General features: G+C 35.7%; 1 protein-coding gene across 6 annotated transcripts in view; it reads left to right on the forward strand.

Annotated features, from left to right (window-relative positions):
• Positions 1 to 16,415, forward strand: part of LOC145256465 (serine/threonine-protein kinase Nek8-like) — a 453,710-nt gene that overhangs the window by 174,810 nt on the left and 262,485 nt on the right. For 5 of the 6 annotated variants that reach the window (XM_080115404.1, XM_080115411.1, XM_080115420.1 and 2 more), the window contains 2 exons: positions 989 to 1,070; positions 15,523 to 15,731. In XM_080115404.1, coding sequence (XP_079971530.1) covers positions 989 to 1,070; positions 15,523 to 15,731 — 291 coding nt within the window. The remainder of the gene's footprint in view (positions 1 to 988; positions 1,071 to 15,522; positions 15,732 to 16,415) is intronic. The other variant, XM_080115435.1, reaches the window with a different exon arrangement.

Genomic DNA, 16,415 nt, shown 5'->3' on the forward strand with positions numbered 1-16,415 from the left:
CATTTGATATGTTTTGAACCATGTCATATAAAACATTAAAAGCATTAAGAAACTTTAGATGTTATGTTGAGAAAACAAAGTTGAAAGTTCAGGACTTTTTCTATGCTATTCATGACAACGTAAGGGAACTAAATTAACTTGTTTTAAAAACATTCAAACTATTTCATAGAAAATATCGTCAAAATAATACTTTTTCAGTGGTCAGACTATAGTAAAATTTCACAACATAATGAAATTATACTGAAAACAAAAAATAGCCTGTAGGTTTTCTTTAACTTTGAATGCTATATTAAAAATACTTTTTCGGGAGCTCAAATAATTGTATACCCCTAGTATGTTATTAAGCAGACTTGCTACTACAAATTACTTTTCAAAAACCTTGTTATAAATGAATTATAAACAAATTATGTTCATTTTCATTCTGCAATCATTCCTCTTAGATATCATTGTGACAGCACATTGCTATTGGATTTTCATCCACTTCTTACCTATGATGATTTAGTTTTGGTGTAATATGCATTTTAACCAATATGATGATCATTTCGAATGCCATGTTGGAAAAGCAAAAAGGAGAAACTTCAACATATTTGCTAATGCCATTAGCAATCTAATCTATTTGTTAGTATTTAGTTGTTTATGCTTCTTATCAAGTGAATAGAAAATTAGAATGAACACATTTGAAAAACCTTTAAAATTATATTTGACATGTAATTCAAAATAACTGGTAATTCTATTCATTTTCAAGTTTTAATTTTACAAATTTCTATTTTGTTATATATGATTTTTTAATCATAAATGCTTCCAAGAAATTGTATCTTATTTAGTGATAAACAATTGCAATATTCAAATGTTTTGGTTACTGAATTTTTAATTTTACAATACTTTGTTTTTTTTGTAGATTAATATTTTGATAAATTGACTGGATTATTGATGCAAATGTTTTATTATATTAAATATTATTTTCCTTGACTGTATTTTTGCTTTTCAGTTATAACCAAAAAAGTGATATTTGGGCATTAGGATGTGTTTTGTATGAAATGGTGACATTAAAAAGGGCATTTGAAGCTTCTGTAAGTACATCCATCTAATTTTGAGCATGGACTTTTATTGCTTGAAGATTATGCAATAGCAATATAATCTGTGCAAAGACTAATGAGGTAAGAACATATTAATAGAATATCGGTAATTTCAGAAAATTATTTACAATTAATAGAATTCTTTTTTAAGTAAGCAAATTCAATTGAAAAGGTTAATGATAAAAATAAAGAAAAAAGAATATAGACCAGAGTCAGATCAGTTTCACATATAACAGAAAATGATCACCAATTCCCAGACCAATATCATTTGGATTAACATCTGTTTTACATGATTACATGGGTTGGATGGCTTTTAGAAATTGACTTCCAAGCTAACATATCTGGCTAAATCTTTATTCCACTTCCTCTCAAATCAATCGTCACTTTCTCCTATATTTTCCTTGGGCTTCCCCTGCCAACTTATTATGCTATCTCAACTGTTTTACATGTACCCCAAAACTTTTTTTTCTTTCAATGTGAGCATACCATTGAAGTTTCCTGTTTTGCACGCATCTCCCTATACTATCTAGATTTAATTTTCCTGAGGTCATCTCTTCTAATCATATCCATCCATCATATTATTTCTCTTCATTATATCCATCCATCATATTATTTCTCTTCATGCAACACAACCTTGTCAGCAACCTTGATTGATTGATCTTTCACTTCATATATAATCACACTGTATACACATGCCTGATAGACTTTTTCTTTTGTCAAAAGTAGCAATACTCTGTTGGCTAGTAATAGCAGAATTTCCCTGAGCTTACTCCATCTGAAACTGAACAACCTGAATAGGTTCTTCATTCAAATATACTTTGTACACATCTCAATTTTCATCCGTCTCTATTGTCTTACACTTCTTGCACACAAACTGTTTATCATCTCTCAGTAATTCCACTGTATTTGTGTTTATAGTGTTTAGAAAACAGTTGCTCCTCTCTTCCTAAAATCTAAACATGGGAACCTGCCACTTTGAGGGCTTTCTAACATCACAACCACTGATCATTAGTGTGGTCTTCGAAACATTAATTCTCAGACCTTTAGTAGTATTCCTCCAAGTCTCCAACTTAATAAGTCAGCCTTCCATTCTCTCATAGGCAAGTACTAAATCATACAACATCTCTTCCAAATAATCTGCACAAAACTAGACAATGTTTCTAAGATACAAATGAAAATCAACAGATTTAAATTTTAATATTAATGTTATCATTAAATGTTTTCTAATTTTAAAACGACGTTGAGCATTCTGTATTTGTGTCAGGATAAATAACGTATTAGTGGTAATTTATCTTGGTATAAAACCGAACTGCATTTGATCTATACTTATTTGATCTATACTTATTTGCTCTATACTTATTTGATTTCTTATTTGTGTCTTGGATATTCCCTCAACCACTTTCAAGATCTGATCCATCAACTTTAAGCTTTTGTAATTAACTCTAATCAAAACTCCTTCTTTATCCTTGTTCAAAATGTCACTAGTGTTTTTAAAAACCTGTACATAATTTTGTTTTTTAATCTTGGCTGTTTTCTTTCACATTTCTGCAGATAGTTAAGTATTTCTCTTCATAGGACAACACGAATAAAATGACATTTTGACACAATAAAAGTAGTCTGTGTATTTTATATAACAGAGTTAATTTGTTTTCCCCTCAAAATGACTAAAAATTTAACCATTTTGCAAACAAAAGCAAGTACACCCCTAAGAAATCAAACACCTAAATACCCACATTGAGTACTGCTTGTTATTTTCCCTCCAAAATGTCATGTCACTTATTAATGTTACTAGGTCCATGTGTGCATAGGGAGCAAGTTTGTTCAAATTTGTAGTGCAGCTCTCACACTCTCTTGTACTGAAAGTTTCAGCATGGCAAAGAACTCTCTCAGAATCTTAAAAGGTGTATTATTGCACTATATAAAGATGGCCAAGGCTACAAGAGGATCGCCAACACCTTGAAACTGAGCTGCAGCACAGTGGCTAAGATCATCCAACGTTTTAAAAGAGCAGGATCTACTCAAAACAGGCCTCGGGTAGTCTGAGCATGTACGTTGAGTGTCATATCCAAATGCTTTCTTTGAAAGATTGGCATAGGAGTGCTGCAGAGATTGAAGAGGTGGAGGTCAGCCTGTTAGTGCTCAGACCATATGCCGCACTAGAAGAAAGTTTCTTCTGAAGATGATACACAAGAAAGCCCACAAACAGTTTGCTGAAGACATGTCAACAAAACACATGGATTACTGGAACCATGTCCTATGGTCTGACAAAATGAAGATTAATTTTTTTGGTTCCAGTGGCTTTAAGCATATGTGGTAGTAACCCGGTGAGAAGTACAATGATAGCATGTCATAGTCTGGGGTTGCATGAGTGCTGCAAGTGTTGCACAGTTACATTTCATTAAAGGAAACATGAACTCCCAACGTGTACTGTGAAATACTGCAGCAGAGCATGATCCCTTCCCTCCAGAAACTGGGTTGCAGAGCAGTGTTCCAGCATAACAATGACCTCAAACATACATCTAAGACGATCATTGCTTTACTGAAGAGACTGCTGGTGAAGGTGATGGACTGGTCAAGCATGTCTCCAGACTTGAACCCAACAGAATATCTTTTGGGAATCCTCAAGTGGAAGCTGGAGGTGCACAAAATCTCAAATATCCGCCATATTAAGTATTTATTTCAGTTTTTATTTTATATGTGATTTGTTTTATTTAATAATAGATCTTCTTGTCCAAGGATGTACTGATATCCAGCAAGTTGATTTTAAACATTGCATAAAGATTCGACAATTCTATTTATTTTCAGTTAGTGGAAGAGTTATCTATCTCCATACTTTCCCTTAAACACATCAATTGGACTTATATTAAGTATAATACTTAATATTTTCTTTTTTTTTAATGGAGAGTAGACAATGCATTGTGGATGCGTTATCGGCAGCTCTCGTTACTCTCGCTTTTCCTAATTTGTTCCTCACTCCTCATTTTAATGAGTGATTTTTCTGACAAAGGGAGAAGAAAAAGCTGTATTCTAGGTTGGCAGTATTTTGTGTGAACAATTGCCAGAGTTGTCAGAAATTTTTTGTTTCTATGTCTCTCCTTGTGGCAATGTCACTAGTTAGGGTGCTGGAGGTAAACGTTTTATCTGGGCTAACGTTATCCATCTGATAGTCAGGAACCCAGACCTTGGATTAACCACTAAGGAGGCTGTCCTATCAGCAGGTGCAAAGTACCGGCGCTGCTGTATTGCCATTTGGTGAATGGATTCTGGACCATGCAGTAGTTTCTGGTTGGGCTTCTCAATGCCATATTAATGGGTAGTTGTTAAGGCTTAACCTTTTCATGCGCTACAAAAAAAAATCTATTTCTTCATTTCTATTCCTCTCTTACTTTCCCTCTCTGCCCTGCTCTATACAAGTCTGTCGACCTATTCCACAAATTCCAAAATCATCATCATGGAAAGTTTCCAGAAAAAATACATGATTAAACTCGGATCTCCAACATCAGTGGTCTACGTCCCAACCTTCCAGAGATTGAAACCCAACTACAGGCGACTAACCTATTATTCTCAAGCGAAACTGGCATTAGACTGAATATTTCCCTAGATGAGTTTGTAATTAAAGGATACTCTAACTTAACTTCCAAATCTGATCCCCAAGATTGTCATTGGCATGGAATATGTGCCTATATTAAAGATGGCTTTCCATAGGGTAGAGACATCTCCAGAGAAGATCCTAACTTACCCTATATGTGTTTCCGGGTTGCACTTGCTCACATGACTGCATTTATATTTGCTCTATATCACCCCCTACAACAGCGGAGTTACTATCTTTAAAAGCATATCTGAAAAAATTGATCACTTCCTGTCTGCTCATTCTTTGGCTAATATTCACGTCTGTGGAGACTTCAATGTTCACAATGTGGAATGTTTAACTCACTCAAACAAGACCGATGATGAGAACAGGTTGTATCACGATTTCTCCATTGCTTATATGACCTCACAGATTGTTCACGAACCCATCCGTGTGCCCAACACTGACGGCCAGTATGCAAATCTCCTAGACCTTTTTCTTACAACTTGTCCTCAGCTATGTTCATCTTCAGTTCTGTCTCCACTGGGATCTTCCAACCACTCGGTAGTATCAGTTAAAATAAAAACGAAATGTAATAAGTCTTCAGATGTACCTCTCCATCATACCGTATATCGATACACTATGGCTGACTGGAATAGCTTCCGTACATTTATATCAGATCTACCCCTGCATGCCATGTTTAAAAAGGATGTGTCCTCTATAGTATCAGACCTGACGGAATGATAAATTATAGGTATAGACCGTTTCATTTCCTCAAAAAAGTTCCAGCAAAAACGTAACAGTCAACTGTGGTTCTCTCCGGAATATGCTGCTGCCATTGCGCACAAAATCACCTTTTCTCTTGCTTCCAACGTAATAGATGTGCTGAGACTAAAGCCGCTTTCAGGACTGCCAGCAACCACTGTAAAAGAGTAATAAAGAATGCAAGAGAGTTGTATGCTCAGTCCGTTAAGTCCAAAGTAGCTGAGGAGTGGCTTGGTTCCCATCAGTTTTGGCAAATAGCAAACAGTATCCTGACTAGGAGCATGTGCTCTATCCCATCTATCATCAATGGACCTGAGATAATCTCATCAGCATCAGATAAAGCCAAACTCTTTGCCAAGAACTTTGCAGCTAATTCTACACTATGCGACCAAGGTATTTGCTCCTGTATCAGAAGACACTCTATGTGGCATACAAATATCTGTGCATGATGTTGCTAAGCTAATCAAAAACCTTGATTCCAGTAAAGCAACTGACCCTGACGGCATTTCTATTATAATTCTGAAAAGCTTCAACCAGAACTAGCTCCCATACTGACAATGCTGTTTAAGCGTTGTCTTAAGGAGAATTGCTTCCCAACACTCTGGAAAACATTGTCAGTATGCCCAATATTTAAGAATTCAGGTGATCGGTCATCTTCCTCTCAGTATAGATCTATAAGTCCCCTGTGTGTCATGAGTAAGTTGCTGGAATCTGTTAAATAGAAAAGTAGTCAACCACCTCAGCAAAAATAAACTTCTTAGTGACATACAATATGGTTTCCATTTTGCTAGATCTGCAGCAGATGTGCTTATGGTTATATCTCATAGGGTTAGTGAATCTCTTGACTGAGGCTTTCTTTCTTGACATATCAAAGGCCTTTGATAGAGTATGGCATAAAGGTCTACTTCACAAGATCTCCAGTTACGGTAATGCTGGAAATGTCTTCTCAATTATTAAATCATTTCTCTCTGATAGGTTCATAAGAGTAGTGGTTGATGGGCAGAAATCAGAAGCTCACAGTGTTAATGTTGGACTCCCTCCCTTAGGGTTCCATCCTAGACCCAACTCTCTTCCTAATCTACATCAATGATCTTACAAATCATATCCTTAGATCATTCATAGGTATTTATGCTGACAACACTACCATCTATGGCAGTACATCAAAGACCGTAAACGACCAAGTTCTCTCTGATTTTCTCTCTTCTGATCTTGAGCATGTGGTACAATGGGGAAAGAGGTGGCTGGTTACTTTTAATGCATCTAAAACTAAGCTTTTGTCTTTACATCATCAACGCTGTGATCCCCATCTGGCATCAACTGAAATGAATGGCTCTCGTCTTAGGGAGGGTCCATGTTTTGACAAGCTTCTGGGCTTGACCTTTACTCCTGATATGAAATGAAACACGTATGTCAAATCTGTTGCCAAGGCCGCTGGAAAAATGGTGGGATCCTTCTACCGATCCAGTAGATATCTCACTGCTGATGCAATTCTCTATCTATATAAAAGCCAGGTACGTCCAAGGATAGAGTACTGTTGCCACATCTGGGCAGGAGCTGCTAGAAATACCTTATCTTGCCTTGATAGAGTTCAAAATAAACTTCGTAGCCTAGTGGGGGATGCCCTTTTCTCTTCCCTGCAATCTCTTTCTCACAGAAGAGACGTTACGAGCCTGTCTCTGCTTTATTGTTATTTTCATGGCAAGTGCTCGTCTGAGCTTCAATCTATGGTCCCCCCTCGCCAAACTTTCACGAGAAACACTCGTCTATCTGAAAATACTATCAATAATTTCTCCCACTCTTTATCCGTGCCTAAACCTAAACATAGATTCCATGAACAAAGTTTTTTTCTTAGAATTGCACACCTGTGGAACTCTCTTCCATTTACCTGTTTTCCGGTTGACTATAATATAGTCATCGCAAGTCCATCGTAAACAAGTTCTTGATGAGCCGTTCCCCTTAAGTAATCCAATTTACCAAATTTCCACTAGTAACAATTACTACGTCATTGTCTCAATTACCACTGTTAGCCCTTATCCTCGAATGGCCTCTAAGCCTTGATAAGTGATGATTCCTTTGTAAAAGAAAAAGGAAAAAAAAAGCTCTGCGATGTCGTCATGGAAGAGTGGAAGAGCATTCCAGTAGCTACCTGCGAAGCTCTGGTAAACTCCATGCCCAGGAGAATAAAGACAGTTTTAGATAATGATGATGGCCACACAAAATATTGACAGTTGACATGGTGTATGTTAATATTGACAACTTTCCCTAAGAGGTGTACTCACTTTTGTTGACAGAGGTTTAGCTTTTAATGGTTAAATTTTGAGTTATTTTGAAGAGAAAATAATTTAACTCTGTTATATAAGCTGCACACAGATTACTTTTTACTGTGTCATTTTGTCATTATTGTCCCATGAAGATACTTAAATATCTGCAGAAATGCGAGGGGTGTAATCACTTTTGTGATACACTGTATGTTAAAACAATAATTTTGTGATACACTGTATGTTAAAACAATAATTTGTTTGTGTAAAATTGACTTTTAATAGTTTTGTCATCAACTGTTCTGTTTGTGCACCATTAAAAAATCTATTTGGTTATGTTGTGAATTTTGGGAAGAAAAAATGTTGGTTCACCATTTTGTAGTAGAGTTGATGTGTCAATATTTATCCTACTTGTGGCACAAGAATGAGCCCCTCTTGTTGGAGCTAGATTTCTTCACATTGAAAGCTTTTTACCTGGTTTTGCTCTTGTGGAAAGACAAGTAACTGAAGATAATAGTGTTGTCACATTAAAATCTAACGATATCAGCCATTAAACAAGCTTTAAGCCTAACCCTTAACAGATGTTTATGAAATCACGGGCTTGAAAGACTGCTGAAAGGTTAAAAGCCAAACACAATAACACTAATAATATCTAAAATTGTGATTTAAATACAATACAGAGAATATCTCTCTCTTTCTTTCTCTCTGTTTCTTTCTTTTTAATATGTTTTCTTGTCATATTTTTTTTTCTTTTACTGAAACCTTCTTTCTCCCTTTTCTTTCTTAACTGTGAGGGAGGCAGAACACAACAGTTGATGTTCATGTCCCAAGCAAAATTTCAAGGTTTAAAGATTTTTCAGAATCCAAATAAATAAATCATGTATTTATCTAATTTTTAAAAATGGTTGTTTGCTCTTTATTACAAAGCATTGAATCCCAGCCAGATAATTAATTCTCTAGAGAAAATGATGTCCAACATGCTGAATAAATATTAAATAGAAGTAGATGATCATTTTAAGTTGAATCTATTTGCAATACTGATGCCTACTTTAAATTTTCCCTCCAAATTTGGTTTAATATTTTTATACCATCAAGTTTCACACTGATTATAATTGTTCCTTGAAAAACAAATATTGAAGATTTCTTAAACACACACGCAGATCATATACGTTTTTAAAAAAATGGACATCAGTTTCTGTATTGATCAACATTTTCAGTGCCTCAATCTGAACAATATTAGGTAGTTGCAGTAATTTTCATCACCATGATGACAGATATTTAAATGACTGCTGTTAGGCAGATGGTACTGCAAGGAATATTGATTGTAAACTGTTACTGAGGATGCGTTGGATTTAAAAAAAAATTTTTTTTATTTTTTTATTATTACATTTTTATCCCAAACAAGGCACATTGCCACTTTGATGTAAGGGGCTAAGCATCAGGGATACTGTGTAGGGAGTTGGGCAGCAAGATGTCGGTTAACGTTGCACTTGAACTTCTGTACAGTTGGGGAAGCAGGGACCCGGAAGGGAATTCCAAAGTCTAGCGGTTCTGGGGAAGAAACTACTGGAGTAGAAGGCTCTCCTACATCTAGGGATCTCTACTGTAAAGGGGTGGTATTTAGCTGCTTGTCGGGTTTGTCGAGGGTATTTACGTCAAGGGGGCACAAGTGCTTGCAGTTCGTCAGAACATTCACCGTTAAAGTACTTGTAGAACAGGCAGAGGGATGCAACATTTCGTCGATGGGACAGGTCAGGACCTATCAGATTGGCTACTCTCTTTTGAACCTTGTCTAGGAGCGAGAGACTAGTGGCAGATGCACCAGCCCAAATATGACAACAATACTCCATACATGGGCAAATGGTGGCCTTATAGAGGTACTTTCGAGTGTTAGTAGCTTTTTAGCATGGTAGAGAGAACCTACCTTCTTCGCAGCGGTCCTGTAATTGTAATGTAATTACAATGTAATTGTTCCAACTCATGGTTCCTGTGAACGTTAGGCCAAGGAGCCTAAAAGATGTACTTTCAGATAAAGATTCATTGGCCATTGCTATTGGTGGTAGAGAAGGTTTCTTGTAATTATTGAAGGAAACAAGTTTAGCCTTGGCAGCATTGAATGTGACCATCCATTTTTGTCCCCATTCCACTACAGATCCGAGATCATCTTCTAATGTTTCTGCCATTTCTTTTGATATGTGTTCATTTGTTTTCCTGTCGTGTCTGTTATAGAGCGTGGTGTTGTCAGCATATATATCCATCTCACAGACAATTTTGAGGTCATTTATGAATATTAGGAATAATAGAGGTCCAAGGATAGACCCTTGAGGCACTCCCACATTTATATCATATTGTTTCGATGTATGACCGTTGAGGACAACCTGGATTTTTCTCCTATCTAAGAAGGATTTAATTATGTTATGTATTCTTCCAGTGATACCGTATGATCTGATTTTCCTGAGAAGACCTTCATGCCATACCCTGTCAAAAGCCTTAGATATATCTAGAGTTACTGCTCTACTTTCCCCCGCTTTGTCCAGTGAATGGTATATATGTTCTGAGATTACAGTTAGGATGCTTGCCTAAATCCATATTGTTGGTCAGTCAGAAGTTTAGCATCAGTAAGGTGATGGACTAGAGCTTGGTTAATTATGGTCTCAAATATTTTGGCTAAAAGTGGGAGGCGGCTAATGGGGCGATAGTTTACCGGGTGTCCTTTTGCCAGAATTCTTGAAAACTGGTACTACAGAAGCAGTTTTCCAGCAGGCAGGAAAATAAGATTCATTAAGGCATTTGTTGTAAAGGTTGGAGAGAACTGGAGCTACTTCAGCAGAGCACTTTTGTAATAGCACAGCTGGGATGAGATCAGGTCCACATGCTTTTGCAGTGTCAAGATTTCTTATGATAACATGCATCTGAGAAGGAGTTATTTTATCCTGAGGCCACAATCCTACTTGATGGAAGGACAACTGATGGTCTGCTTGTGTTGCATCTCTGGTTTTCTGCATAACCACTTGTTTAGCACCCCTTACCTAAACTGAAACTCTTTAAAAAAATGACAGTACAATCAAAAATTACACTACAACCAGACCTAAACTCAAACAAAACCAACCTGCCTCCTCCCTTGAGGCTTGTATTTACGAACATACGTGGGCTTAGAACTAATTTAAATGATGTTGAAGCATTTCTCCTAACAAACACCCCGGATATCTTAGCACTAAGTGAGACTAACCTATACTCCTCCATCCCCTCTAACTACTTTAACATGCCCGGATATCTCCCACTCTGTCGTAAGGACTCTGATAGACATATGCACAGGCTTGGAGTCTATATTCAAAACACCCTTCCCCTGACTAACGAAAAAAAACTAGAATCAGACGATCAAGCCTTTTTGTGTTTTAGACTTAACATGCAACATAACATTAGTTACTTTTATTGTCTCTACCGCTCTCCCTCGACCCAGGACTGTACCCTAATAAAAAAAATCTCTGACAGTATAAATACAGCACTTTCCCTCAACACTAGCGCACAAGTGCATGTATTTGGTGACTTCAATGTCCACCACAGTAACTGGCTTGGATTTTCTACTTACACAGACACAGCTGGTATCACAACACGTAACTTCTCTATATCTTATTCCCTATCACAGATGGTTACATTTCCAACTCGTTTCCTAGACTAGTAAGAACAACACGCATCACTTCTAGATCTGTTTCTGACCACAGCTCTCAATGACTGTGCAACGAATGCCCACAGCCCACTTGGGAACGCCGATCATGCAGTGGTAATGGTTGAAATCGCCCTAAACTCTAGAGCTAAAGCTGAAGAGCCACTGCTCAAAACAACGAGATATTATAAAAAGGCTGACTGGGAAGCCATCAGGGATCTCATCAGTGACGCCCCATGGCAAAATATCTTTTCACTTCCTGCTGAACAGTGCACAAATGAGACCACTGAATGGTTCAAAATGGCAATTGAAGTAAATGTTCCTATGCACAAATATTATAGCAAGCCCCACTCTCCCCAATGGTTTACTTCTACTTGTGCAGCTGCCATAGCGCAAAGGCAGCATGCGTACCGCAAATTTAACCGACATAAGTCCAGTTCAAACAGACAGAAGTATATAGAAGCCAGAAGTAACTGTAAGAAAGAAATAGCGACAGCTAAGAGAGAATTTACTGAAACTACCAAAAAACGCATCGAAGCAAAGAAATTAGGAACCCGTGACTTCTGGAAAATCTACAACAGTGTAGTAAATAGTGGGCAATCAACAATTCCCCCACTATCCAACAAACATGAGGTTGTTTGCTCTGAAACTGAGAAGACTAACATGCTTGCCAGACAGTTTGCCTCCAACTCCACACAGGACCCTGCTAACCACTTCCTCCCTGATTTTCCTTTATGGACAGACGCCACACTAAACGACCTGTTCTATGCAATTATTTTAACTATGAAAAGCAAAATTAAATAAAATAAAATGTACCCAGCATGACACAGCACTCATTTCTTTTCTATTTGATTTGAGAAATGTGAAGGAAATTGAAAAAGAAAATGAAGAGTTAAAAGCATCTGAAACACAAATCATTTGTGTTCACAAATACTAACCCTGAACGGTCACCCCATTTATATGTGCCAGTATATTTGTAGCAGCAAAGTTTACTCTTCAGCATCAAAAATTAAAATGCAAACTCATTTTTGCCAACTGGATTTGTGCATGTATCTACCTGAATTAATAAAAGCAAATAACAATATTTTGAACCAATCAAAATTTTCTGAATTTATTCAAAATTGTTCTTTTAGATCCACCTCACCTGTATATAGGGTGAGATTTTTCCTTTAATAAATAGTTGAGACAAAAAAATCAAAGACAGTGCTAACATTAATATTATGCATCACTTATTAATTGTTATAATACTCCACTCACTCAATCACACACTGTCATACGCACACAAAACGCAACACACAGAGCTTAAATTCCTTCATTGTCATCTGCTGATTTACACTAATTTTAAACAAATGTATCAATGTATATATTTTAATGCTTTATAACATTTCTCACTAAACTTTTTTACGATGAAAACCAAACACATCAAATGGATTTTATTTTTATTAATAACTTTTAATCAAATTTTTATTAATAACTTTTAATCAAACACAATGTTTGTAATTCAGTTGAAGTTTTTCACACTGGCTTTAAATTATCAATTCAAACTTTTTTCGATATCTCAGCATATGAATCCTCTTTACTCTGCAAAGACATTTAAAATATTAACAAACATGTTATGTTTACATATCTATGTATACTTCCACATTTAAATCTATATACAATATCTATTTTGTAAATTCATACTTTTGAATTCATTGTTTGATTTGTTTATCATCTACCATTCTTCTCGATCTTACACATTTTAGTATGACTTAAAAATGTTCATAAAAAAATGTTTCTCTAAAATTGTCTCTCCCAAAAACCTTCCTCTCAAAGTTTGTGCCCTAATCCACCATAATGTTAATCACAATTGTCATTATGTCACCTTAGTAGAAACTGACTTGTTTGAAAGAAAATACTTCAATGTCAGGATGAGTCCTGACATTAAGCGGACATGTGTCATATGTAAAGGGATTTTATTCTTGCATGTAAAAATTGCTTTAACACAGGTTGTGTACACGGCAGTCAAGTTTCAACATACTGGAAACCATCTGGAAAGATCTATACTTGTTGACTCCCATTTCCCATCTTCAGTATTAAAGAATAACTCATCAACAGAAGCAAATAATAAAGTTCCATGCAGATGTCAACGACTTTATTGAAATCATATATGTTGCTACGGCTTCAACAATGTATATTGGAACATTTCAAGTGAACTACATCAAATACATGCCAGCACCAACCATTATAAGCAGTAAAACATGTCACTTTCATCATGGGAGTCATGCCAACAACTATTCACACACAAATTCCATGATCCTTGTAAGAAGAGAATAAGCAAAACATTGCAGCGTTGCAATAGAAATGAACAACTTGCTGCTCTAGAATGATGATAACACTTACATGATTACATCATGTGTTATCATCATTCTACATTACATGATTACATCATGTAAGGTGAATTTCTAAAACCCAAAAGCTGGTAATACGAAAGAAATCGTCCCCATTTAATCAGATTTGTTTTTTGTTTTTTAACTCACCTTCCCCCCAAAACCAAGGCATACCATCACTTGAACGTAAGGCCTACTAATTGGGACGATGCTATGCAGAAAGATTAACAACATGTTGGTTTATATTACATTTGAACTCCTGCATATCAGTACAGTCAGGGAAGCAGGTAGCAGGAAGGGAACTCCAAAGTCTAGCTGTCAGAGGGAAGAAGCTATTAAAGTAGAAAGCTTTCTAGCATTTAGGGATCTCAACAATGAAGGGGTGTGATTTTGTTGCTGAATGGGTTTGTCAGAGATATGTACATTGAGGGGGAACACATGCAGCAAGTTCAACAGAACACATTCCATTAAAATACTTGTAAAACAGACACAGGGATTCAACATTGTGATAAGACAGGAGTTGGAGCCTAGTTGACAAAGTGGGACCTATTAGATTAGAGACTCTTTTTTGGAAACTATCCAAGAGGGAGAGGCTAGTGGTAGATGCACCAGCCCAGATGCATGGTAACAATACTGCATGCATGGGCGAATGGTGGCCTTGTAGAGGTACAGGATATTCTCTTAAGTGTGAGTAGTTTTCTAGCACTTCACAATGTTCTCAATGTATTTGTTCTAGATAATATTTCCTGTGAATGTTAAGCCTAGGTATTTGAAGGAAGAATTCTTAGGAGTAGGGAGTTATTTGTTATGGATATTGGTGGTTGGAGAGACATCTTCTTATTCTTTAAAGAAAGCTGTTTAGTCTTGCTAGCATTAAATCTTACCATCCATGTATGGCCCCATTCTGGAGGTCATTTTCTAAGGATTCAGCCATTGTCTTGGATTTGTGCACATCCGTTCTTCCCTTGTGCATGTTAGAGAGTGTTTTATCATCAGTAAATATACTCATCTCGGATACAATATTATCAGAAAGGTCGTTAATGAATATCAGGAATAATGGTGGTCCAATGGTTTGACCCCTGAGGTACTGTCACATTAATTTCATGCTGTTTGGATGTTCAGTGAAAGGTAATTCATGGATGAATGTTCACTACCAGATTTTTTCTTCTAAATTGCCAACCTTATTGGGTAAATAAATTGAAAGAAACTTTAATACAAAACCTTATTTCACAAAAATATTTAATTTCACATTTAGATTTTATTTTTCAAAAGACAAGCAAAACAATAATGAATTGATAAGAGAATAGATATAATATACTGTTATGCAATAAAACTGAATATCTTTTAAGAGGTTATTGTAGTTTGCTTGAAGCATTTTCTAGCATGTATATAAAGGTAATTTAAAGAAGGCAGTAGAATATAAAGGTGTAACAGACACTAACTGAAGCTAATGAAGACATCTAACAGTGGAATGACCTATGCATTTACCATTTATTAATACAATGTGTATTTTTTCCTTTAATATGTAACTTACAATTGAGTATTAATATTCATAAGATTGCATTATAGAAAATATTCATTTTCTTTTTTACAAGTTCTTACTGAAGTAACTGCAATGTTTATTTTCTGATTGAATTCACTGTAGCTGCTTTTTGTTAAATTCTGAATATTACAGTCATCCAAAATAAATAACAAACGCTAATACTAGGTTTAATAGAATTCTACAACCTAAAGCATTAATAAAATTAATTGTTGATGAAATGTATGAATAAAACATGTCATTTTTAAATGTCTCAATTTCAAACCTTTTTTTTTTTTTTAGAACCTACACGCATTGATTATCAAAATTGTTGGAGGTACATTTGAGCCAATAGCTGATGTATACAGTGAAGATTTGCGGATGTTAATATTGTGTATGCTTCATCGTGACCCAAACAAACGACCTCATATTAATCAAATAATTTCTCAGCCAAAGATTATTAATCATATTATGTATTTATATACAGATTGGGGAAAAATACCTTCGATCAGGTAAATATTTTCTTTATTTTCTATTATTCAAATGTAATTCATCAATAATGATTTTGATAAATAATTTAATTATGTTTTAATGCTTATCTGATATCAAATGCTGAGCATGAGGTAAGAAAAAATCTGATCTTTAAAGCAAGTTGTTAAAATGAAGAAACGACCAACTTTGTTGAAAAGCTAAAATGTAAAAATAATAATACTATTGGGGCACCAGCATGAAAAAAAAAAATTAAGACCACCATCCATCCTCTTTGACAATAATGTTAACAACATTTTTTCTCACTGGTAGATATACCCATGGAGATAAGCTGTAGGAGAAGTTGTTGTTCATTTTTAACCCTGCTTAACATCTCGCTACCATCAGTTTTTACTCACCACATAAATATCATCCAATTCGTATTAACATAGATGCATAACAGTGACATATCTAAGGCCTTTGACAAGGTTTGGCATGATGGTCTTCTCATGAAAATTAAATCATATGATATTACTTAATCAAATCCTTCTTAGAGAAAAATCTTGGTTGTCCTTGATGGCTGTACATCAAAATAACATAATATAAATGTAGGTGTGCCACAGGGGTTGATCCTTGGACCTTTATTATTTCTGGTATTCATAAATGACCTCCTTGATAAAATTGTCTCTGAGATGGGTATATTTACTGATGACACTACACTCTATAAC

This window comes from Euprymna scolopes, chromosome 3, assembly GCF_053919585.1.
Source record: "Euprymna scolopes isolate OS-2025 chromosome 3, ASM5391958v1, whole genome shotgun sequence".
Taxonomy (NCBI): domain Eukaryota; kingdom Metazoa; phylum Mollusca; class Cephalopoda; order Sepiida; family Sepiolidae; genus Euprymna; species Euprymna scolopes.